Source organism: Arachis stenosperma, chromosome 9, assembly GCF_014773155.1.
Source record: "Arachis stenosperma cultivar V10309 chromosome 9, arast.V10309.gnm1.PFL2, whole genome shotgun sequence".
Lineage (NCBI taxonomy): Eukaryota > Viridiplantae > Streptophyta > Magnoliopsida > Fabales > Fabaceae > Arachis > Arachis stenosperma.
Window position 1 is genome coordinate 96,502,669 of NC_080385.1, and position 26,740 is coordinate 96,529,408.

Below are 26,740 nucleotides of genomic sequence, written 5' to 3' on the forward strand. Positions count from 1 at the left end.
TCCGTTTTGGCATTGGATGCCAATGCTCCTACGTTGCACATTGAGGAGGTTAGTGCCCCTGGGAGGGTATAATTGATTGGCGTGGCACGCTGCTCTCTCCCACGTTGCACATGAAGCTTGATTTCCATACAAGAAACTCTTTGTTTTGTCTAGAAAGCTTTCGGTTTGCTTCTCGCTTCTTACTCTTTCTTGCTCAAAGTGATTTCTGGCCTCTTTTTCTTTTTAATCTTTGCCAATTCTCTTTCAAATTCTTTGAAATCAATGAATGCACACTAATTCAAAGTATTGCTCAATTTGCCATGAAATAATTCTTTAACTTGCAATAATTCTTAGTTTATTGAATTGAAATTCTAAGAGAAAAATACTAAAAATGTGAAAGTATCACTTAGATAAGCGGGATTTAACCACCGTCCATACCTATAGGTTCCATAAACAAGCGGGATTACACCGCCATCCTTGCTCAGAACACGCAAGCGGGATGCATGCACCGTCCTTTAATGCATGAGCATCTTAACCACTTTTCATTAGCATTTCTTATAGAAAAGTTGTGGCTTTTGGTTAATAATTATATGATTTTCAAGGCTATTCTATTAGTACTTTGATTTTCTTGGTTTTATGATTCTTGTAGGAAATGTTAGGAAAAGAGAAGCAAAAGAACAAGGAGGAACCAAGAATTGAAGACAAGTGCAAAGAGAATTCGTGGATGTTGTCAACTCTGACCTCTTCACACTCCAACAAGCATAACTTGAGTTATAAAGGTCCAATTGATGCGGTTCTAGTGGCATTAGAAAACCAATTCTAGAGCTTTGCAGCGATATATTATTGTATACTTTTTCTCTGGATTCCCAATGCTAAATGGTACTCCTCCACCATTTAACGCCAGACAAGCAGCAAGGAATTGTAGAATTGCGTAAAAAGCAGCACCAAATGCCACCAAAGTGGCGCCGAATGCCTACAACAACTCCGGACCCGAGAAATCTTTGTAATTAATGAAGATTTGAAGAAACCAAGCTTAAATTACGAGGAAGATCATTAGTTAGTCAAAAAGTCATTAAGAAAAGATTTGATTTGATTAAATTTTATTTTGTTTTGATTTAGTTTGAATTTGAATTCTAGGAGTTTTTAAGGAGTCTTAGTCCACGGACATCAAAGGGGGAGAACTCATTCTCTCTTCTGTCTTTCATTCTTCATTAGTTTTAGGTTTTACATTAGATTAGGATTTGAAATTTTCTACAATATGGGCAACTAATCCTCTATTGTTAAGGTTAGGAGCTCTATTTACTTTGATGGATTAATAATGATTTGTTCTTCTAATCTTGATTAATGCAATGATTTATGTTTAAGAATTAGTTTCGTTCTTCATCCTACATATTAGTGATTATTGGAAAATAACTCTAATTCAACTTGAATTCTATTTGAGTCTTGAAAAAGATATATCATTAGAATTATAGTTTGAAACCAATCTCTCATAATTCCCAATTATCTGGACTTAATGTGGTACGTGACATATAACTGCAATATGCTTTTGGGTTCTTAGGAATTAACGGTTGGTTGTATTAGAGGAGATTGGATTGCCTAGGAATAGAAATTTAATCAGTTGGGATTTTCCATAAACATAATCTTTGCATGATCAAGGTAGTTGACATTGAATGTTAAATCCAAAAATTTAAATATCTCTAACACCTTAACTATCTTTATCATATTATTTTTCGAACCAATTTTAGTTTGCTTTTATTTAATTCTTTGTTTTTATGTTATGTGCTATTGAAACTCTAAATTTTGATTGTCTAACTAGAATAATCAATTGACTATTTTTTGCTTAATCCCTTAATCCTTGTGGGATCGATACTCACTCACCTGAGTTTATTACTTGGTACGACTCAGTGCACTTGCCGGTAAGTTGTGGATTGTAAATTCTGCACCAAGTTTTTGGCCACTGTAAGTGGGATTTAACTACTGTCCTTACCGGGTACCTCAAACAAGCGGGATTACACTGCTATCCTTGTTCGGATTTCAGTCAAAAGTCAACCTACAAGTGGGATTATACCACTTTCCTTGCTAAACATAATCCAATATGCAAGTGGGATTACACCACTATCCTTGCTACACAATACTTGAGAAGGATAAAACCTCCATCCTCACTGCAGACAGGATAAAACCACCATCCCTGCATAATGATTTTTGCACTAAGCAAGTGAGACGATACCACTGCTCTTGCCATGCATGAATTCAATCCCATATTCCAAACCAAATTTATGATTTCACTTAAATTCCTCCTCAATCTTACTTCACTTCATTCCTAGTCATAATCATCATCAACCAGTATCATCTCTCTCAATGTCATGGTTATCCTCATCATACTTAAATCATAAACAATCATCATCATTTTTCATCATCCTAATACCCTCATCATATCTCAAGTCATAGTCAATCATCATTATTTCTTAATATCATAGTAACCTTCATCCTACTCCAATCATAATTGTTTGTCATCATACATCTCATTACATTTAATCCATCTTTGTTCGATTCAATGTCTCAACACATTAGTTCTCATTCCTAACTCCTCTACCCTCTATTACACTGGCTCTAGACTCATAACAGAAATTACCCCCTTTTAGTTCTCCTAAAGCATTCTCGCTCGTCCCAAAGCCTAAACACTAGCTAGGGGATCTTAAAAAAGCATTACTAAGGATAAGAAAGCTAGAGGAACATTTAAATACACAAAAAATACAATTCCTGTAAAATAGGGTGAACATGCGTATAAATGCCTTCCACGTACGCATGATCTTCAAAATTGCCAGGCTCGCGTACACGAGCCACCTTCTGCATACACGGACATATTCAACATAGTGGGAAGCTCGCCTCGCGTGCCACCTACCGCGTACCCGAGAGTCCAAAATTTTCTATTTTTGCGTACGCATGCCCTCTGCGTACGCGTGAGTATTGGACAGAGCCATTTTCTCACGTACGCATTGCCTTTCCGTACGCATGAATGTGGATTTTTCCAAAAAGCTGCTAACTGCAGAAAATTTAGTTTTTTACACAAACCTTTAGCACATAACCTTTTCTTTAGAAATCATTTTCCGTCCATTCTTCAGACGTCATAAACTATACAGATCCAACTCTTTTAAGACAAGTTTCACAAAATTTGAGGGTCCGAATATCAAGTTATGACCCGTCGAAGTTTGTTAAAAATTAGATTTTACCAAAATCCTCTAGTTTCAAAATTATCTTTTCAAACCAAACCAACCACACCCAATTTAAAACCAAATATTCCGACACATTATCAAATACTCCTCAATTACTTCTCAATCATCCCAACACCTAAATTATTCAATTTCCATTTCAATCAAAACAAAATCACTCACTCCAAACCATCTAAATTCAAAGGTTCAAATCCAACAACATTCCCCATCTCGACCACCCATTCCAATATTACCATCAAAATTACACTCATACCAAATATTCCATTTCATCAACTTACCCGGTCATGGCCTCCGGCCCAACCTTTCCCATCAATAATCAATTTCAATATCAAACATTATCAAAAACCAATAATTATCATTCATTCCATAGCATCACAACATAGCTCATTCATATAACTCATACAAATCTTCATCCAATTACCCACATATCAAAAACCTTAAAATCAACAACATATACAATTTAAACCTATCTTAAGGCAACTAGCCCTAAGTTTCACAAAACATTATATATTACCTAGCAGAAACCAAAACCATACTTTGGCTGATTTTCTCCAAGCACAAAACACCACAAAACCTTCTTTTCCACAAGCTTCTCAAGTCTCCAACCAATTCCAACAAGCTCCAGCCACCAATGCTTAAACCCAAGTACTCTGGTGCGCGAAATTGTGATCACTACAACTTCGCACAACTAACCAGCAAGTGCACTGGGTCGTCCAAGTAATAAACCTTACACGAGTAAGGGTCGATCCCACGGAGATTGTTGGTATGAAGCAAGCTATGGTCACCTTGTAAATCTTAGTCAGGCAAACTCAAATGGGTATGGTGATGAACGAATAAAACATAAAGATAAAGATAGAGATACTTATGTAATTCATTGGTAGGAACTTCAGACAAGCGTATGAAGATGCCTTCCCTTCCGTCTCTCTGCTTTCCTACTGTCTTCATCCAATCCTTCCTACTCCTTTCCATGGCAAGCTTATGCAAGGGTTTCACCGTTGTCAGTGGCTACCTCCCATCCTCTCAGTGGAAATGTTCAACGCACCCTGTCACGGCACGGCTATCCATCTGTCGGTTCTCGGTCAGGCCGGAATAGAATCCATTGATTCTTTTGCGTCTGTCACTAACGCCCCGCCTGCTAGGAGTTTGAAGCACGTCACAGTCATCCAATCATTGAATCCTACTCAGAATACCACAGACAAGGTTAGACCTTCCGGATTCTCTTGAATGCCGCCATCAGTTCTTGCCTATACCACGAAGATTCCGGTTAAAGAATCCAAGAGATATTCACCCAATCTAAGGTAGAACGGAGGTGGTTGTCAGTCACACGTTCATAGGTGAGAATGATGATGAGTGTCACGGATTATCACATTCATCAAGTTGAAGAACAAGTGATATCTTGGACAAAGAACAAGCGGAATTGAATAGAAGAACAATAGTAATTGCATTAATACTCGAGGTACAGCAGAGCTCCACACCTTAATCTATGGTGTGTAGAAACTCCACCGTTGAAAATACATAAGAACAAAAGTGATCATTGGTTTTGGCCCCAGAGAGGGAACCAGAAGAACCAAGATGAAAATACAATAGTAAAAGGTCCTATATATAGAGAACTAGTAGCCTAGGGTGTACAGAGATGAGTAAATGACATAAAAATCCACTTCTGGGCCCACTTGGTGTGTGCTTGGGCTGAGCAATGAAGCATTTTCATGTAGAGACTCTTCTTGGAGTTAAACGCTGGCTTTTGTGCCAGTTTGGGCGTTTAACTCCCACTTTGGTGCCAGTTCCGGCGTTTAACGCTGGAATTCCTGAGGGTGACTTTGTACGCCGGTTTGGGCCATCAAATCTTGGGCAAAGTATGGACTATCATATATTTCTGGAAAGCCCAGGATGTCTACTTTCCAACGCCGTTGAGAGCGCGCCATTTGGGCTTCTGTAGCTCCTGAAAATCTACTTCGAGTGCAGGGAGGTCAGAATCCAACAGCATCTGCAGTCCTTTTCAGTCTCTGAATCAGATTTTTGCTCAGGTCCCTCAATTTCAGCCAGAAAATACCTGAAATCACAGAAAAACACAAAACTCATAGTAAAGTCCAGAAAAGTGAATTTTAACTAAAAACTAATAAAAAGTATACTAAAAACTAACTAAATCCTACTAAAAACATACTAAAAACAATGCCAAAAAGCGTATAAATTATCCGCTCATCACAACACCAAACTTAAATTGTTGCTTGTCCCCAAGCAACTGAAAATCAAATAAGATAAAAAGAAGAGAATATACTATAGACTCCAAATTATCAATGAAACTTAGCTCCAAATTAGATGAGCGGGACTAGTAGCTTTTTGCCTCCGAACAGTTTTAGCATCTCACTTTATCCTTTGAAATTCAGAATGATTGGCTTCTTTAGGAACTCAGAATCCAGATAGTGTTATTGATTCTCCTAGTTAAGTATGATGATTCTTGAACACAGCTACTTATTGAGTCTTGGCCGTGGCCCAAAGCACTCTGTCTTCCAGTATTACCACCGGATACATACATGCCACAGACACATAATTGGGTGAACCTTTTCGGATTGTGACTCAGCTTTGCTAGAGTCCCCAATTAGAGGTGTCCAGGGTTCTTAAGCACACTCTTTTTGCCTTGGATCATAACTTTATTTCTTTCTTTTTCTTTCTTTTTCTCTTTTTTTTTCGTTTTTCTCCTTCTCTCTTTTTTTTTTGTATTCACTGCTTTTTCTTGCTTCAAGAATCATTTTTATGATTTTTCAGATCCTCAGTAACATGTCTCCTTTTTCATCATTCTTTCAAGAGCCAACAATTTTAACATTCATGAACCACAAATTCAAAAGACATATGCACTGTTCACGCATACATTCAGAAAACAAAAAGTATTGTCACCACATCAAACTAATTAAGCTAGTTTTAAAGATGAATTTGAAATCCTGTACTTCTTGTTCTTTTGTGATTAAAAACAGTTTTCATTTAAGAAAGGTGATGGATTCATAGGACATTCATAGCTTTAAGGCATAGACACTAAGACACTAATGATCATAAGACACAAACATAGTCAAACATAAGCATGAAAATTTCGAAAAACAGGAAAATAAAGAACAAGGAGATTAAAGAACGGGTCCACCTCAGTGATGGCGGCTTGTTCTTCCTCTTGAAGGTCTTATGGAGTGCTTGAGCTCCTCAATGTCTCTTCCTTGCCTTTGTTGCTCCTCTCTCATGATTCTTTGATCTTCTCTAATTTCATGGAGAAAGATGGAATGTTCTTGGTGCTCCACCCTTAGTTGTCCCATGTTGGAACTCAATTCTCCTAGGGAGGTGTTGATTTGCTCCCAATAGTTTTGTGGAGGAAAGTGCATCCCTTGAGGTATCTCAGGGATTTCATGATGAGTGGGATCTCTTGTTTGCTCCATCCTTTTCTTAGTGATGGGCTTGAGGTCATGCCTTCTCAGTTGAACCGGCTTTCCTCTTGAATCTCTCTTCCATTGAGCGCCCTCTTCACAAATGTCTGTGAGGACTTGGTCCAACCTTTGATCAAAGTTGACCCTTCTTCATGGCCACAACTTCATAGAAGTGGTCTTGATGCACCCTTGAGATGAATCTCTCCATCTCTCATGACTCGGAGGTAGAAGCTTTTGCCTTCCCTTTCCTCTTTCTAGAGGTTTCTCCGGCCTTGGATGCCATAAATGGTTATGGAAAAATGAAAAAGCAACGCTTTTACCACACCAAACTTAAAAGGTTTGCTCGTCCTCGAGCAAAAGAAAAAAGAAGAGAGTAGAAGAAGAAGAAATGAGGAAGAAGGGAATGGCTTTTGTGTTCGGCCAAAGAGGGGGAGAAGTGGTGTTTGGGTTGTGTGAAAATGAAGGGGTGAAGAAGGGTATATATAGGGGAGGGGGAAGGGTAAGGTTCGGTCAAGTGAGGGTGGGTTTGGGAGGGAAAGTGGTTTGAATTTGAATGGTGAGGTAGGTGGGGTTTTATGAAGGATGGATGTGAGTGGTGAAGAGGAAGATGAGATTTGATAGGTGAAGGGTTTTTGGGGAAGAGATGTTGAGGTGATTGGTGAATGGGTGAAGAAGAGAGAGAGTGGTGGGGTTGGTGGGGATCCTGTGGGGTCCATAGATCCTGTGGTGTCAAGGAAAAGTCATCCCTGCACCAAATGGCATGTAAAATCACGTTTTGAGCCAATTCTGGCGTTAAACGCCGGGCTGGTGCCCATTTCTGGCGTTTAACGCCAGGTTCTTGCCCTTTTCTGGCGTTTAACGCCAGTCTGGTGCCCCTTTCTGGCGTTAAACGCCCAGAATGGTGCCAGACTGGGCGTTAAACGCCCACCTGCTAGCCTTACTGGCGTTTAAACGCCAGTAAGTTCTTCCTCCAGGGTGTGCTATTTTTCTTCCTGTTTTTCATTCTGTTTTTACTTTTTTAATTGATTTTGTGACTTCTCATGATCATCAACCTACAAAAAACATAAAATAACAAAAGAAAATAGATAAAATATAACATTGGGTTGCCTCCCAACAAGCGCTTCTTTAATGTCATTAGCTTGACAGATGGCTCTCATGGAGCCTTACATTTTCTCAGAGCAATGTTGGAACCTCCCAACACCAAACTTAGAGTTTGAATGTGGGGGTTCAACACCAAACTTAGAGTTTGGTTGTGGCCTCCCAACACCAAACTTAGAGTTTGACTGTGGGGGCTCTGTTTGACTCTGATTTGAGAGAAGCTCTTCATGCTTCCTCTCCATGGTGACAGAGGGATATCCTTGAGCCTTAAACACAAAGGATTCTTCATTCATTTGAATGATCAGTTCGCCTCTATCAACATCAATCACAGCCTTTGCTGTGGCTAGGAAGGGTCTGCCAAGGATGATGGTTTCATCCATGCACTTCCCAGTCTCTAGGACTATGAAATCAGCAGGGATGTAATGGTTTTCAATCTTCACCAAAACATCCTCTACAAGTCCATGAGCTTATTTTCTTGAGTTGTCTGCCATCTCTAATGAGATTCTTACAGCTTGCACCTCAAAGATCCCTAGCTTCTCCATTACAGAGAGAGGCATGAGGTTTACACTTGACCCTAAGTCACACAGAGCCTTCTTGAAGGTCATGGTGCCTATGGTACAAGGTATTGAAAACTTCCCAGGATCTTGTCTCTTTTGAGGTAATTTCTGCCTAGACAAGTCATCCAGTTCTTTGGTGAGCAAGGGAGGTTCATTCTCCCAAGTCTCATTTCCAAATAACTTGTCATTTAGCTTCATGATTGCTCCAAGGTATTTAGCAACTTGCTCTTCAGTGACATACTCATCCTTTTCAGAGGAAGAATACTCATCAGAGCTCATGAAAGGCAGAAGTAAGTCCAATAGAATCTCTATGGTCTCATTTTGAGCCTCAGATTCCCATGGTTCCTCTTTAGGGAACTCATTGGAGGTCAGTGCACGCCCATTGACTTGTTGAGTCAATATCTTGTTCTGAGCCAGAATGGCATTCAGAGTATCAATCTCAAGAACTCTTTTCTTCTGATTTGCCCCATTGTTCACAGGATTCCTTTCAGAAGTGTACATGAATTGGTTATTTGCAACCATTTCAATTAGTTCTTGAGCTTCTGTAGGCGTCTTCTTCAGATGAAGAGATCCTCCAGCAGAGCTATCCAAAGACATCTTGGATAGTTCAGAGAGACCATCATAGAAAATACCTATGATGCTCCATTCAGAAAGCATGTCAGAGGGACATTTTCTGATCAATTGTTTGTATCTTTCCCAAGCTTCATAGAGGGATTCTCCATCCTTCTGTCTGAAGGTTTGGACTTCCACTCTAAGCTTACTCAATTTTTGAGGTGGAAAGAACTTTGCCAAGAAGGCATTGACTAGCTTTTCCCATGAGTCCAGGCTTTCTTTAGGTTGAGAGTCCAACCATGTCCTAGCTCTGTCTCTTACAGCAAAAGGGAATAGCATAAGTCTGTAGACCTCAGGGTCAACCCCATTGGTCTTGACAGTGTCACAGATTTGCAAGAACTCAGCCAAAAACTGATGAGGATCTTCCAATGGAAGTCCATGAAACTTGCAATTCTGTTGCATTAGAGAAACTAATTGAGGCTTAAGCTCAAAGTTGTTTGCTCCAATGGCAGGGATAGAGATGCTTCTCCCATAAAAGTCGGGAGTAGGTGCAGTAAAGTCACCCAGCACCTTCCTTGCATTGTTGGCATTGTTGTTGTTTTCGGCTGCCATGTGTTCTTCTTCTTTGAAGATTTCTGTTAGGTCCTCTACAGAGAGTTGTGCTTTGGCTTCTCTTAGCTTTCTCTTCAAGGTCCTTTCAGGTTCAGGATCAGCCTCAACAAGAATACTTTTGTTTTTGCTCCTGCTCATATGAAAGAGAAGAGAACAAGAAAATGTAGAATCCTCTATGTCACAGTATAGAGATTCCTTGAGGTGTCAGAGGAACAGAAAAATAGAAGAAAGAGGTAGAAGAATTCGAACTTAATCAGATAGAGTTTGAATTGTGCATTGAGAAGGAGTGGTACTCCATAAATAGAAGGATGTGGGAAGAGGGGAAGAGAATTTTCGAAAATTAATTAAAAAGTTTTTAAAAACATTTTGAAAAATTGATTGATAATTTTCGAAAACTCAAAGTGGAAAAAGAATCAAGTGATTTTTTGAAAAAATTTTGAAATTAGAATTCAAAAAGATTTGATTGAAAACTATTTTGAAAAAGATGAGGTTAAGAAGATATGATTGGTTTTAAAAACATGTGATTGAGAAGATATGATTTGAAAACAATTTTAAAAAGATTTGATTTTAAAAATTAATGACTTGCCTAACAAGAAAAGATATGATTCAAACATTAAACCTTTCTCAACAGAAAAGGCAACATACTTGAAATGTTGAATCAAATCATTAATTGGTAGCAAGTATCTTTGAAAAAGGAAAGAAATTGATTTTGAAAACATTTGATTGAAAAGATATGATTTGAAAAAGATTTGATTTTGAAAAACTTTGAAAACTTAAAAAAAATTGATTTGAAAACAAAATACTCCCCCTTGTGCCATCCTGGCGTTAAACGCCCAGAATGGTGCACATTCTGGCGTTTAACACCCAATGCACTACCTGTTTGGGCGTTAAACGCCCAACCAGGCACCCTGGCTGGCGTTTAAACGCCAGTCTGTCCTTCTTCACTGGGCGTTTTGAACGCCCAGCTTTTTCTGTGTAATTCCTCTGCTGTATGTTCTGAATCTTTAATTCTCTGTATTATTGACTCGAGAAGACACAAATTAAAAATATTTTTGGATTTTTAATAATCAAAATGCAACTAAAATTAAATAACAATGCATGCAAGACACCAAACTTAGCAGTTTATATACTACTGACACTAATGAAAATGCATATGAGACACATAAACACTCAAGTCAAGAGAATTCAAAGATCAGAGTAAGAAATAATCAAGAATTACTTGAAGATCCTTAAGACACATGAATGAATGCATGCAATTGACACCAAACTTAAAATGAGACACTAGACTCAAACGAGAAATTTTTGGATTTTATGATTTTGTAATTTTTTTTGTGTTTTTTTTTTTTTTTTGAAAATTAAGTGGAAAAAGATATCAAAATTCTTAATGAGAATTCCAGGAATCATGCAATGTTAGTCTAAAGCTTCAGTCTAAAGGAATTAGACATGGCCAGCCAAGCTTCAGTAGGACATTGCATTCAAGAGCTAAATTGATGAAGATCAATCAGCTTTAGTGATGATAAGAACATCACCTTGAAACACTAGAATTCATTCTTAAGAACTCTGAAGAAAAACACCTAATCTAAGCAACAAGATGAACCGTCAGTTGTCCATACTCGAACAATCCCCGGCAACGGCGCCAAAAACTTGGTGCGCGAAATTGTGATCACTACAACTTCGCACAACTAACCAGCAAGTGCACTGGGTCGTCCAAGTAATAAACCTTACGCGAGTAAGGGTCGATCCCACGGAGATTGTTGGTATGAAGCAAGCTATGGTCACCTTGTAAATCTTAGTCAGGCAAACTCAAATGGGTATGGTGATGAACGAATAAAACATAAAGATAAAGATAGAGATACTTATGTAATTCATTGGTAGGAACTTCAGACAAGCGTATGAAGATGCCTTCCCTTCCGTCTCTCTGCTTTCCTACTGTCTTCATCCAATCCTTCCTACTCCTTTCCATGGCAAGCTTATGCAAGGGTTTCACCGTTATCAGTGGCTACCTCCCATTCTCTCAGTGGAAATGTTCAACGCACCCTGTCACGGCACGGCTATCCATCTGTCGGTTCTCGGTCAGGCCGGAATAGAATCCATTGATTCTTTTGCGTCTGTCACTAACGCCCCGCCTGCTAGGAGTTTGAAGCACGTCACAGTCATCCAATCATTGAATCCTACTCAGAATACCACAGACAAGGTTAGACCTTCCGGATTCTCTTGAATGCCGCCATCAGTTCTTGCCTATACCACGAAGATTCCGGTTAAAGAATCCAAGAGATATTCACCCAATCTAAGGTAGAACGGAGGTGGTTGTCAGTCACACGTTCATAGGTGAGAATGATGATGAGTGTCACGGATTATCACATTCATCAAGTTGAAGAACAAGTGATATCTTGGACAAAGAACAAGCGGAATTGAATAGAAGAACAATAGTAATTGCATTAATACTCGAGGTACAGCAGAGCTCCACACCTTAATCTATGGTGTGTAGAAACTCCACCGTTGAAAATACATAAGAACAAAAGTGATCATTGGTTTCGGCCCCAGAGAGGGAACCAGAAGAACCAAGATTAAAATACAATAGTAAAAGGTCCTATATATAGAGAACTAGTAGCCTAGGGTGTACAGAGATGAGTAAATGACATAAAAATCCACTTCTGGGCCCACTTGGTGTGTGCTTGGGCTGAGCAATGAAGCATTTTCGTGTAGAGACTTTTCTTGGAGTTAAACGCCCGCTTTTGTGCCAGTTTGGGCGTTTAACTCCCACTTTGGTGCCAGTTCCGGCGTTTAACGCTGAAATTCCTAAGGGTGACTTTGTACCCCGGTTTGGGCCATCAAATCTTGGGCAAAGTATGGACTATCATATATTGCTGGAAAGCCCAGGATGTCTACTTTCCAACGCCGTTGAGAGCGCGCCAATTGAGCTTCTGTAGCTCCAGAAAATCCACTTCGAGTGCAGGGAGGTCAGAATCCAACAGCATCTGCAGTCCTTTTCAGTCTCTGAATCAGATTTTTGCTCAGGTCCCTTAATTTCAGCCAGAAAATACCTGAAATCACAGAAAAACACACAAACTCATAGTAAAGTCCAGAAAAGTGAATTTTAACTAAAAACTAATAAAAAGTATACTAAAAACTAACTAAATCCTACTAAAAACATACTAAAAACAATGCCAAAAAGCGTATAAATTATCCGCTCATCATACTCCAATGCCAAATTCAAGCTCTAAACAACATCAATTCAATCTAATTCCATGCAATATACCCAAAATTAATACTACGGCTCATAAATTCCATAAACCACAAAGGTTTAGAGAATCTTTACCTTTTTCAATGATATTTGGGACAAAATCTAATAATAATCCAATGCTAGATTATCTCTAAACAATAAAATCATGAAGAATCTCAATTTTCCAAAAGCCAAAACTCGAAATTATGTTGGGGCAGAGAAGTGAAGCATGAATTTCGAATTTCTTACCACTTTGTTTAGATAGAAATAAAGATCTCGACAAAAGTTTTGCGTGGTTACAAACAACACGCCAATCGGAGCTCTAGATCACAAGATATGATAAAAAGAAGAAGATGAATAATGAAACAAGAGGGACGAGATTACTATATGCCCCTTAGCTCTAAAATGACAAAAATACCCTCCTGAATATGCATCGTAAATTTTTAAACAATATATCAACTACACTCTAAATCTTATATTACCTAATACTATAGATACATTATTATGTTTTCGGTAATCAAACGTACAATTCACCTCTTAACAAATTTGACATACCATGGCAAAGTTGTGAAAGATAAAATCTATACCATGGCAAAGTTTTGAAAGATAAAATCCAGGTCCAATCCATAACAAAAGAAGAATCACGATAAATTGCTGAAAAAATTATTCACAAAAAAGGGAGCCTCAAGGCCATACTAACCAATAGACTAAAAATAATTGCTTGCTAAATATGTCATCAAGATTAATTATAGCAGACAATAGAGTCACCAAACTTGACTAGTTGACTCTTCTGCCAAGACACAAAAACTTGTTTTCATGTCACGAATAAGTATCCCACTATAGCTTTAGCCACCTAAGTTCATCACATGAGAAACAAAAAAATATTCACCATAGCAAAGCCTATAAAATATAAATAATAGCTTTGTATGCAAGGATACAAAAATAGATCAACACAAATGCCCTAGTATCTAAAAGTTTTATTAACTTGAAGAGTGAGATTTATTAGCAAATGTAAAAATGATAAAAATTGTAAAATGTTATTTCTTTACTGTGTATCATACTACAAAAAGTAAATAATTCAGCTGATTTATAAATATAGAATCTTACTAGGAATCTAACATATTCCTTCCTTCGCTCGTACTAGTAAATGGTAAAGCATCAGATTGGACCCAAAGAAAAAACACCACCACTTGGAAATGACAACAATTTGGTCATGGTTTTGAAGATGAACAACCATGAAGACTACATAGTTTAGGCTCCTCTTTTATGTTCTTCCATTTATATGGTATAAACCGGTGATTAAACTGGTTAAGTTTCTGGTTTATTAGTTTATAGATTCAACCGATGAGTTATTGGTCCAACCGGTAAAACCGCTTATGTAAATAAAAAATATAAAATAGTAAAAAACTTAACATTAAAATTTAAAATACATATTTTTACTAATATGTTAAGAATTATTAATTCTCAAATTCTATAAATAACTAATAGAAAGATAGATATAAAATTAGTCCATAATACTATAATAGTATCTTAATTGGACACAATAAGAATAACAATTTATAAACTATATCCAAAAAATAATTTTAAAGTCTAAATATCTTTATATAATTAAATAATTATATATAAATTTATTTTTCTTCTTAGAATAAATAGTTCTTATTTTATTATTATGTTAATTATTATTTTTATTTTAAAATTAATTAATTTATACTTTAATTAAAAAAAAATATATATATATATATATATATATATATATATATATTAGTTAGGATATTATATAACATACAATATATATTATAAAAAGCATAAGTTAAATTAAAAGAACAAATTAGTTCAGTGGTAGTTAGCTTGGTCTTCATTTGAGAAGAGCCAAGTTCGACTCCTTCCTTGCATTCCATTTCTAAAAAATTTTCCAACCCCGCACGCTGACATCAGCATAACGTCATCAACCCCGCGGGTTGACCATTGACTGCGCTTGTTAACCAGACTGGTTCGATTTAAATTTGTGCCGATTTTGATCGATTTGTGTCGGTTTAATCAGTCTGTATCGATTTTAACCAGTTTAATTCGTTAAACGGTCAGTATATTAAACTGGACCGCTACATGGTCCGATTTACTGGTTTTTCGGTCGAATCGGCGGTCTAGTCCGATTTTAACAACTATAGACGAGATTACTATCTTCCCCTTAGCTCTAAAATGAGAGAAATACCCTCCTGAACATGCATCATAAATTTTTAGACAATATATCAACTACACTCTAAATCTTATATTACCTAATACTATAGATACTTTATTATGTTTTCGGTAATCAAACGTACAATTCACCTCTTAACAAATTTGACATACCATGGCAAAGTTTTGAAAGTTAAAATCCATACCATGACAAAGTTTTGAAAGATAAAATCCAGGTCCAATCCATAACAAAAGAAGAATCACAATAAATTACTGAAAAAATTATTCACAAAAAAGGGAGCCTCAATGCCATACTAACCGATAGACTAAAAATAATTGCTTGCTAAATATGTCATCAAGATTAATACCAAACTTGAGTAGTTGACTCTTTTGCCAAGACATAAAAACATGTTCCCATGTCACGAATAAGTATCTCACTCTAGCTTCAGCCACCTAAGTTCATCAGATGAGAAACAAAAAATATTCACCAAAGCAAAGACCTATAAAATATAAATAATAGCTTTGTTTTTAAGGACACAGAAATAGATCAACACAACTGCTCTAGTATATAAAAGATTTATTAACTTGAAGAGTGAGATTTATTAGCAAATGTTAAATGATAAAAATTGTAAAATGTTATTTTTTTTTTACAGTGTATCATATTACAAAATGTAAATAATTCGACTGATTTGTAAATACAGAATCTTATTAGGAATCTAACATATTCCTTCCTTCGCTCGTACTAGTAAATGGTAAAGCATCAGATTGGACCCAAAAAAAAGACACCACCACTTGGAAATGACAACAATTTGGTCATGGCTTTAAAGATGAACAACCATGAAGACTACATGGTTTAGGCTCCTCTTCTATATTCTTCCATTTATATGGTATAAACCAGTGATTGAACCGGTCAAATTTCTGGTTTATTAGTTTATAGATTCAACCGATGAGTTATTGGTCAAACCGGTAAAATCGCTTATGTAAATAAAAAATATAAAATAGTAAAAAACTTAACATTAAAATTTAAAATACATATTTTTACTAATATATTAAGAATTATTAAGTCTCAAATTCTATAAATAACTAATAGAAAGATAGATATAAAATTAGTCCATAATACTATAATAGTATCTTAATTGGACGCAATAAGAATAACAATTTATAAACAATATCCAAAAAATAATTTTAAAGTCTAAATATCTTTATATAACTAAATAATTATATATAAATTTATTTTTCTTCTTGGAATAAATAGTTTTTATTTTATTTTTATGTTAATTATTATTTTTATTTTAAAATTAATTAATTTATACTTTAATTAAAAAATATTTAATTTAAAAAATGTTGAATATAAAAATATTGAATTAAGCATGTGTGTGTGTGTCTATATATATATATATATATATATATATATATATATATATATATATATATATATATATATATATATATATATATATATATATATTATAAAAAGCATAAGTTAAATTAAAAGAACAAATTAGTGCAGTGGTAGTTAGCTTGGTCTTCATTTGAGAAGAGGCAAGTTCGACTCCTTCCTTGCATTCCATTTCTAAAAAATGTCCCAACCCCGCACGCTGACCTCAGCATGACGTCATCAATCCTGCGGGTTGACCATTGACTGCGCTTGTTGACCATACCGATTCGGTTCAAATTTGTGCCGATTTTGATCGATTTGTGTCGGTTTAATCAGTCTGTATCGATTTTAACCAGTTTAATTCGTTAAACGATCAGTATATTAAACCGGACCGGTACATGGTCCGATTTACTTGTTTTTTGGTCGAGTCGGCGGTCTAGTCCGATTTTAAGAACTATGGACGAGATTACTATCTTCCCCTTAGCTCTAAAATGAGAGAAATACCCTCCTGAACATGAATCATAAATTTTTAGACAATATATCAACTACACTCTAAATCTTATATTACCTAATACTATAGATACTTTATTATGTTTTCGGTAATCAAACGTACAATTCACTTCTTAACAAATTTGACATACCATGGCAAAGTTTTGAAAGTTAAAATCCATACCATGACAAAGTTGTGAAAGATAAAATCCAGGTCTAATCCATAACAAAAGAAGAATCACGATAAATTACTGAAAAAATTATTCACAAAAAAGGGGGCCTCAAGGCCATACTAACCGATAGACTAAAAATAATTGCTTGCTAAATATATCATCAAGATTAATTATATCAGACAATAGAGTCACCAAACTTGACTAGTTGACTCTTTTGCCAAGACATAAAAACATGTTCCCATGTCACGAATAAGTATCTCACTCTAGCTTCAGCCACCTAAGTTCATCAGAAGAGAAACAAAAAATATTCACCATAGCAAAGGCCTATAAAATATTAATAATAGCTTTGTTTTCAAGGATACAGAAATAGATCAACACAACTGCCCTAGTATCTAAAAGTTTTATTAACTTAAAGAGTGAGATTTATTAGCAAATGTTAAAATGATAAAAATTGTAAAATGTTATTTTTTTACTGTGTATCATATTACAAAAAATAAATAATTCGGCTGATTTGTAAATACAGAATCTTACTAGGAATCTAACATATTCCTTCCTTCGCTCGTACTAGTAAATGGTAAAGCATCAGATTGGACCCAAAGAAAAGACACCACCACTTGGAAATGACAACAATTTGGTCATGGCTTTGAAGATGAACAACCATGAAGACTACATGGTTTAGGCTCCTCTTCTATATTCTTCCATTTATATGGTATAAACTGGTGATTGAACCGGTCAAGTTTCTGGTTTATTAGTTTATAGGTTCAACTGATGAGTTATTGGTCTAACCGGTAAAACTGCTTATGTAAATAAAAAATATAAAATAGTAAAAAACTTAACCTTAAAATTTAAAATACATATTTTTACTAATATGTTAAGAATTATTAAGTCTCAAATTCTATAAATAACTAATAGAATGATAGATATAAAATTAGTCCATAATACTATAATAGTATCTTAATTGGACACAATAAAAATAACAATTTATAAACTATATCCAAAAAAAATTTTAAAGTCTAAATATCTATATATAATTAAATAATTATATATAAATTTATTTTTCTTCTTGGAATAAATAGTTTTTATTTTATTTTTATGTTAATTATTATTTTTATTTTAAAATTAATTAATTTATACTTTAATTAAAAAATATTAATTTAAAAAATGTTGAATATAAAATATTGAATTAAGCATGTGTGTGTGTCTATATATATATATATATATATATATATATATATATATATATATATATATATATATATATATATATTATAAAAAGCATAAGTTAAATTAAAAGAACAAATTAGTGCAGTGGTAGTTAGCTTGGTCTTCATTTAAGAAGAGCCAAGTTCGACTCCTTCCTTGCATTCCATTTCTAAAAAATTTCCCAACCCCGACCCCGCACGCTGACATCAGCATGACGTCATCAATTCCGCGGGTTGACCACTGACTGCGCTTGTTGACCAGACCGATTCGGTTCAAATTTGTGCCGATTTTGATCGATTTGTGTCGGTTTAATCAGTCTGTATCGATTTTAACCAGTTTAATTCATTAAACGGTCAGTATATTAAACCGGACCGGTACATGGTCTGATTTACTTGTTTTTTGGTCGAATCGGCGGTCTAGTCCGATTTTAACAACTATGGACGAGATTACTATCTTTCCCTTAGCTCTAAAATGAGAGAAATACCCTCCTGAACATGAATCAGAAATTTTTAGACAATATATCAACTACACTCTAAATCTTATATTACCTAATACTATAGATACTTTATTATGTTTTCAGTAATCAAACATATAATTCACTTCTTAACAAATTTGACATACCATGGCAAAGTTTTGAAAGTTAAAATCCATATCATGACAAAGTTGTGAAAGATAAAATTCAGGTCCAATCCATAACAAAAGAAGAATCACGATAAATTACTGAAAAAATTATTCACAAAAAAGGGGCCTCAAGGCCATACTAACCGATAGACTAAAAATAATTGCTTGCTAAATATGTCATCAAGATTAATTATATCAGACAATAGAGTCACCAAACTTGACTAGTTGACTCTTTTGCCAAGACATAAAAACATGTTCCCATGTCACGAATAAGTATCTCACTCTAGCTTCAGCCACCTAAGTTCTTCAGAAGAGAAACAAAAAATATTCACCATAGCGAAGCCCTATAAAATATTAATAATAGCTTTGTTTTCAAGGATACAGAAATAGATCAACACAACTGCCCTAGTATCTAAAAGTTTTATTAACTTAAAGAGTGAGATTTATTAGCAAATGTTAAAATGATAAAAATTGTAAAATGTTATTTTTTTACTGTGTATCATATTACAAAATATAAATAATTCGGCTGATTTGTAAATACAGAATCTTACTAGGAATCTAACATATTCCTTCCTTCGCTCGTACTAGTAAATGGTAAAGCATCAGATTGGACCCAAAGAAAAGACACCACCACTTGGAAATGACAACAATTTGGTCATGGCTTTGAAGATGAACAACCATGAAGACTACATGGTTTAGGCTCCTCTTCTATATTCTTCCATTTATATGGTATAAACTGGTGATTGAACCGGTCAAGTTTCTGGTTTATTAGTTTATAGGTTCAACTGATGAGTTATTGGTCTAAGCGGTAAAACTGCTTATGTAAATAAAAAATATAAAATAGTAAAAAACTTAACCTTAAAATTTAAAATACATATTTTTACTAATATGTTAAGAATTATTAAGTCTCAAATTCTATAAATAACTAATAGAATGATAGATATAAAATTAGTCCAAAATACTATAATAGTATCTTAATTGGACACAATAAGAATAACAATTTATAAACTATATCCAAAAAATAATTTTAAAGTCTAAATATCTATATATAATTAAATAATTATATATAAATTTATTTTTCTTCTTAGAATAAATAGTTTTTATTTTATTTTTATGTTAATTATTACTTTTATTTTAAAATTAATTAATTTATACTTTAATTAAAAAATATTTAATTTAAAATATATATATATATATATATATATATATATATATTAGTTAAGATATTATATAACATACAATATATATTATAAAAAGCATAAGTTAAATTAAAAGAACAAATTAGTGCAGTGGTAGTTAGCTTGGTCTTCATTTGAGAAGAGCCAAGTGCGACTCCTTCCTTGCATTCCATTTCTAAAAAATTCCCAACCCCGCACGCTGACATCAGCATGACGTCATCAACCCCGCGGGTTGACCATTGATTGCGCTTGTTGACCAGACCGGTTCGGTTCAAAATTGTGCCGATTTTGATCGATTTGTGTCGGTTTAATTGGTCTGTATCGATTTTAACCAGTTTAATTCGTTAAACGGTCAGTATATTAAATCGGACCGGTACATGGTCCGATTTACAGGTTTTCCGGTCGAATCAGCGGTCTAGTCCAATATTAACAACTATGGACGAGATTACTATCTTCCCCTTAGCTCTAAAATGAGAGAAATACCCTCCTGAACATGCATCATAAATATTTAGACAATATATCAACTACACTCTAAACCTTATATTACCTAATACTATAGATACTTTATTATGTTTTCGGTAATCAAACGTACAATTCACCTCTTAACAAATTGACATACCATGGCAAAGTTGTGAAAGATAAAATCCATACCATGATAAAGTTGTGAAAGATAAAATCTATGTCCAATCCATAACAAAAGAAGAATCACGATAATTACTGAATAAATTATTCACAAAAAAGGGGGCCTCAAGGCCATACTAACCGATAGACTAAAAATAATTGCTTGCTAAATATGTCATCAAGATTAACTATATCAGACAATAGAGTCACCAAACTTGACTAGTTGACTCTTCTGCCAAGACACAGAAACCTGTTCCCATGTCACGAATATGTATCTCACTCTAGCTTCAGCCAGGCAAGTTGATCAGATGAGAAACAAAAAATATTCACCATAGCAAAGGCCTATAAAACATAAATAATTGCTTTGTTTACAGGGATACAGAAATAGATCAACACAACTGCCCTAGTATCTAAAAGTTTTATTAACTTGAAGAGTGAGATTTATTAACAAATGTTAAAATGATAAAAATTGTAAAATGTTATTTCTTTACTGTTTATCATATTACAAAAAGTAAATAATTCGGCTGATTTGTAAATATAGAATCTTATTACAAATCTAACATATTCCTTCCTTCGCTCGTACTAGTAAATGGTAAAGCATCATATTGGACCAAAGAAAAGACACCACCACTTGGAAATGACAACAATTTGGTCATGGCTTTGAAGATGAACAACCATGAAGACTACATGGTTTAGGCTCCTCTTCTATATTCTTCCATTTATATCGTATAAACCGGTGATTGAACTGGTCAAGTTACTAGTTTATTAGTTTATATGTTCAACCGATGAGTTATTGGTCCAACCGGTAAAACCGCTTATGTAAATAAAAAATATAAAATAGTAAAAAACTTAACATTAAAATTTAAAATACATATTTTTACTAATATTTTAAAAATAATTAAGTTTCGAATTCTATAAATAACTAATAGAAAGATAGATATAAAATTAGTCCATAATACTATAATAGTATCTTAATTGGAACAATAAGAATAACAATTTATAAACTATATCCAAAAAATTATTTTAAAATCTAAATATCTTTATATAATTAAAAAATTATATATAAAGTTATTTTTCTTCTTAGAATAAATAGTTTTTCTTTTATTTTTATGTTAATTATTATTTTTTTTTAAATTAATTAATTTATACTTCAATTTAAAAATATTTAATTTAAAAAATGTTGAATATAAAAATATTGATATATATATATATTAGTTAGGATATTATATAACATACAGTATATATTATAAAAAGCATAAGTTAAATTAAAAGAACAAATTAGTGTAATGGTAGTTAGCTTGGTCTTCATTTGAGAAGAGCCAAGTTCGACTCCTTCCTTGCATTCCATTTCTAAAAAATTTTTCAGCTCCGCACGCTGACATCAGCATGACGTCATCAACCCCGCGGGTTGATCATTTACTGCGCTTGTTGACCAGACCGGTTCGGTTCAAATTTGTGTCGGTTTAATCGGTCCGTATCGATTTTAACGAGTTTAATTCGTTAAACGGTCAGCATATTAAACCGGATCGGTACATGGTCCAATTTACTAATTTTTCGGTCGAATCGGCAGTCTAGTCCGATTTTAACAACTATGAACGAGATTACTATCTGCCCCTTAGCTCTAAAATGAGAGAAATACCCTACTGAACATGCATCGTAAATTTTTAGACAATATATCAACTACACTCTAAATCTTATATTACCTAATACTATAGATACTTTGTTAAGTTTTTGGTAATCAAACGTACAATTCACCTCTTAACAAATTTGACATACCATGGCAAAGTTGTGAAAGATAAAATCCATACCATGACAAAGTTGTGAAAGATAAAATCTATGTCCAATCCATAACAAAAGAAGAATCACGATAAATTACTGAAAAAATTATTCACAAAAAAGGGGCCTCAAGGCCATACTAACCGATAGACTAAAAATAATTGCTTGCTAAATATGTCATCAAGATTAATTATATCAGATAATAGAGTCACCAAACTTGACTAGTTGACTCTCTGTCAAGACACCAAAACCTGTTCCCATGTCACGAATAAGTATCTCACTCTAACTTCAGCCAGCTAAGTTCATTAGATGAGAAACAAAAAATATTCACCATAGCAAAGGCCAATAAAATATAAATAATAGCTTTGTTTGCAAGGATACAGAAAAAGATCAACACAACTGCTCTAGTATCTAAAAGTTTTATTAACTTGAAGAGTGAGATTTATTAGCAAATGTTAAAATGATAAAAATTGTAAAATATTTTTTTACTGTGTATCATATTACGAAAGATAAATAATTTGGCTGATTTGTAAATACAGAATCTTATTAGGAATCTAACATATTCCTTCCTTCGCTCGTACTAGTAAATGGTGAAGCATCATATTGGACCCAAAGAAAAGACACCACCATTTGGAAATGACAACAATTTGGTCATGGCTTTGAAGATGAACAACCATGAAGACTACATGGTTTAGGCTCCTCTTCTGTATTCTTCCATTTATATGGTATTATTTGCATGGACGCATTGTTTAGGCCTAACTTCAATTCCTTGAACAAGAAGGCCACCCTTCCAATCACCACCCTTGATCTCATAAACTCCAATCTCCACCTCCTTGTCCTCTCCTCTATCAGTGTTGGTCTGGTCCGATTTTAATAATTATGGACGGGATTACTATCTACCCCTTAGCTAAAAAATGAGAGAAATACCCTCCTGAACATGCATCGTAAATTTTTAGACAATATATCAACTACACTCTAAATCTTATATTACCTAATACTATAGATATTTTATTATGTTTTCGGTAATCAAACGTACAATTCACCTCTTAACAAATTTGACATACCATGACAAAGTTGTGAAAGATAAAATCCATACCATGACAAAATTATGAAAGATAAAATCCAAGTCTAATCCATAACAAAAAAAGAATCACGATAAATTACTAAAAAAATTACTAACAAAAAAGGGGCCTCAAGGCCATACTAACCGATACAATAAATAATTACTTGCTAAATATGTCTTCAAGATTAATTATATCAGACAATAAAGTCACTAAACTTGACTAGTTCACTCTTTTGCCAAGACATAAAACCCATGTCACTAATAAGTATCTCACTCTAGCTTCAGCCACCTAAGTTCATCAAATGACAAACAAAAAATATTCACCATAGCAAAAACCTATAAAATATAAATAATAACTTTATTTGCAAGGATAAAGAAATAGATCAACACAACTGCCCTAGTATCTAAAAGTTATTATTAACTTGAAGAGTGAGATTTATTAGCAAATGTTAAAATGATAAAAATTGTAAAATGTTATTTCTTTACTGTGTATCATGTTACAAAAGGTAAATAATTTGACTGATTTGTAAATACAAAATCTTACTAAGAATCTAACATATTCCTTCCTTCGCTCGTACTAGTAAATGGTAAAGCATCAGATTGGACCCAAAGAAAAGACACCACCACTTGGAAATGACAACAATTTGGTCATGGCTTTGAAGATGAACAACCATGAAGACTACATGGTTTAGGCCCCTCTTCTGTATTCTTCCATTTATATGGTATTATTGGCATGGACGCATTGTTTAGGCCTAACTTCAATTCCTTGAACAAGAAGGCCACCCTTCCAATCACCACCCTTGATCTCATAAACTCCCATCTCCACCTCCTTGTCCTCTCCTCCTTCACAGAAGAACTGTCCCAATTCCATTTCCAACCACCCATCTTTCCGATCCTTTGGATACTGATCATCAAGGTTATCTCTAGGTGGTTGTGGTGGTCCGGCTGCAGCCACCATGCGAGTTCGGTTGAATATCCCTACCCGACGAGGGACGATCTGATACCTTAGCCTCTTTCCCCTTTCCGGATCAAGGAACACGGTTCTCTTGTGGGTTTCGCCTCCAGCAACTGCAATGGAGACCTCAATTGATTGGTACTCGAAACCATAGGCCCCTGTAGAGCTTGGCTTGAACACAAGGTATGCCCCATACAATGTGTCTGGCGATAGCATGTGAGTATTGATCCAACCCCTGATTTCCAACCAGCACACACTCACAAGTTCGGCCACCTCGGAAAACCTGCGATTATGTTGGAATTCAAACTATGATCACAAACTCACCTGCAATAGTGCAATATATGTGGTGCTTTACTACAAATCTTTTAACATAATTAGTTCCAATTACTTTTGTTAAACCATATTAACAACAATGAGGTTATGATGGCTGTTAAAAATAGATATTCCTCAAAAAACAGGAAAACCATCTACTTAATGTAACACTTAAAATACATAATAGATTTCCCTTGATACCTTTGATTTTATAGAAGAATCTTGTATGTCCAGCCTTTATTACATCTCTTTTGTACACCTCCCAGACCTTTTACTTTTGGTATTAAAAGTGATTGATAACAAACAAGATAAAAAAATTTGTCTTGTATACCATATAAAGATTCTGTATAAAAGAGGTGTACACAGAAGATAGTACAAATATCATTTCTTGTCTTTATAGGGGTACAAGTAATCTTTTCTAGTTGAAATTTATCAAGATAGAGACAGGGAAGATAGAATAATTAGTAAGTAGCAAATAAATTACCTTGCCTCCGGAAGAGGAGTCCACTTCCAATACCTGGGAGTGTCTCCCCATACTATAAAGAGCATCCTTGGAGATAGCATGTAGCATTTCTTCCCATAAGCTTTATCCAGTTGAAAGCTCTGAAATATTCATTTGAAAACATAAATTAATAAAGTATATAGTTTTTTTGAATGTATAACGTCTATAGTGTTAAATGGAATAGAGTGAAATAAGATGGGATGTATGGGCATTGGGGAGGGATGCTATATGCATCAACATTTTTTTTTTTTAGCATTAAAAATGAACAACAGAGAATGTAATAAATTTTAGATTTTAATATTAAAAAAGAAAAACGAATCTGTACACTTAAGATATACAAGTAGACATCAATGGAATATAATAATTATGAGAGAATAAGATAGCATTTAAAATTCCATTTCATTCTTCCCAAAACGGAAGGCAAGAAAAAAGATGCTATCAGATACATAGAATATATTCGATCCTTATCCTTATCCATTCCACTACATCTCATTTCTATTCAATCCAAACAATAGAACCGAATAAATTCCCTTTTCTATTCCGTTACATTCCACCTTGTTTCATCAATCCAATCAGTTTTAGATGTACTTCACAATCCACACGCCTCAAAGAAAAAAAAAAAAAAGGCTGCTAATCACATTTCTCTTCAGTTAATTTGAGAGTGTTTTCACATTCCCAATCTTCCATTTTTGAACTCCCAAAATTATGGTTTGTTCAAAATCATGCTATTCCCGTAAGTCACATAACAAGCTTTTCCTCAACAATATTCCTTCAACTATATTGAAATCAACTACCTAAACGAAATTAAGAATGGATCTAATTTGCATGTAATTTCAGTATTAAAAATAAAATAATATAAAAATGGAAGACCGATACAGAATAATTTTATATTAGATTAGATAATAATAGAACTCAGCAAACAAACCAGAACAAACTAGCAGAGATCTCATCAAATCACATTATACAAGGAAATTACCTTTTTGCCATCATCAACGAGAATCGGATTTTCGCAAAGAGAGAGATAGAGCTGCTTCTTGGAACGGCAAGAGGAGGAGGTGGACTGTGAAACAATGTCGTTGTAATCGGAGGGAAGGAAGCGATCCCAAACGGAATCTGATTCAGCGGCGGATCGGAATGTAGACGACACCAGCGCAAGGCTGCACGCGTCCCGAGGAGTCGTCAACGACACAACGTTCGCTATGCAGCCTTCCGGTAGGTCCTGAAACCCCACGCCTTCGCCCACCATCACCATCACCATCATCACAACAACAAATAGTAACTAAATAATTAAACGACGCCAAGAGGATGCTGCGTTTTTGTGTGAATCTGTGCAGAGTAGAGGGTGCTCCAGTTATTATTAACGTTATTGATTTTGGTTGTGGGGTGTGTCCGTATATAGCGGTGGGTAGTGGTTATGGTTACAGATATTATTATTAGATAGGAATTGGGGAAGAGACTAGAGAGAGATATTTATTTATTTATCGAGTTGAATTGAAAGCTGAAAGGGAAAGCTTAGCGGTTAAGTCTGCCTTGGCATCGTTTGTGTGGCAGTGGCACATTTGCCGCAGGAAAGGAAATTTGGTGCCGGATGATGATTGTGTGAGTGAATAAATATCTATGATTTTTCTAATTTATCACTACC

General features: G+C 34.6%; 1 protein-coding gene and 1 non-coding gene across 2 annotated transcripts; one reads left to right on the forward strand and one right to left on the reverse strand.

Moving 5' to 3' along the window:
* Positions 1-8,919: 8,919 nt before the first annotated feature.
* LOC130952398 (small nucleolar RNA R71) lies at positions 8,920-9,027 on the forward strand. Its single transcript, XR_009074579.1, has one exon. It is a non-coding gene; the product is annotated as a small nucleolar RNA R71 (small nucleolar RNA).
* A 14,757-nt stretch (positions 9,028-23,784) lies between these two features.
* Positions 23,785-26,688, reverse strand: LOC130948823 (putative F-box protein PP2-B12). Its single transcript, XM_057877696.1, has 3 exons — positions 26,075-26,688; positions 25,081-25,199; positions 23,785-24,567 (listed from the first exon to the last, which is right to left on the reverse strand). Exons 1-3 carry the CDS (start codon positions 26,357-26,359, stop codon positions 24,045-24,047), a joined length of 927 nt encoding a protein of 308 aa, XP_057733679.1. The 5' UTR covers positions 26,360-26,688; the 3' UTR covers positions 23,785-24,044.
* Positions 26,689-26,740: the final 52 nt, after the last annotated feature.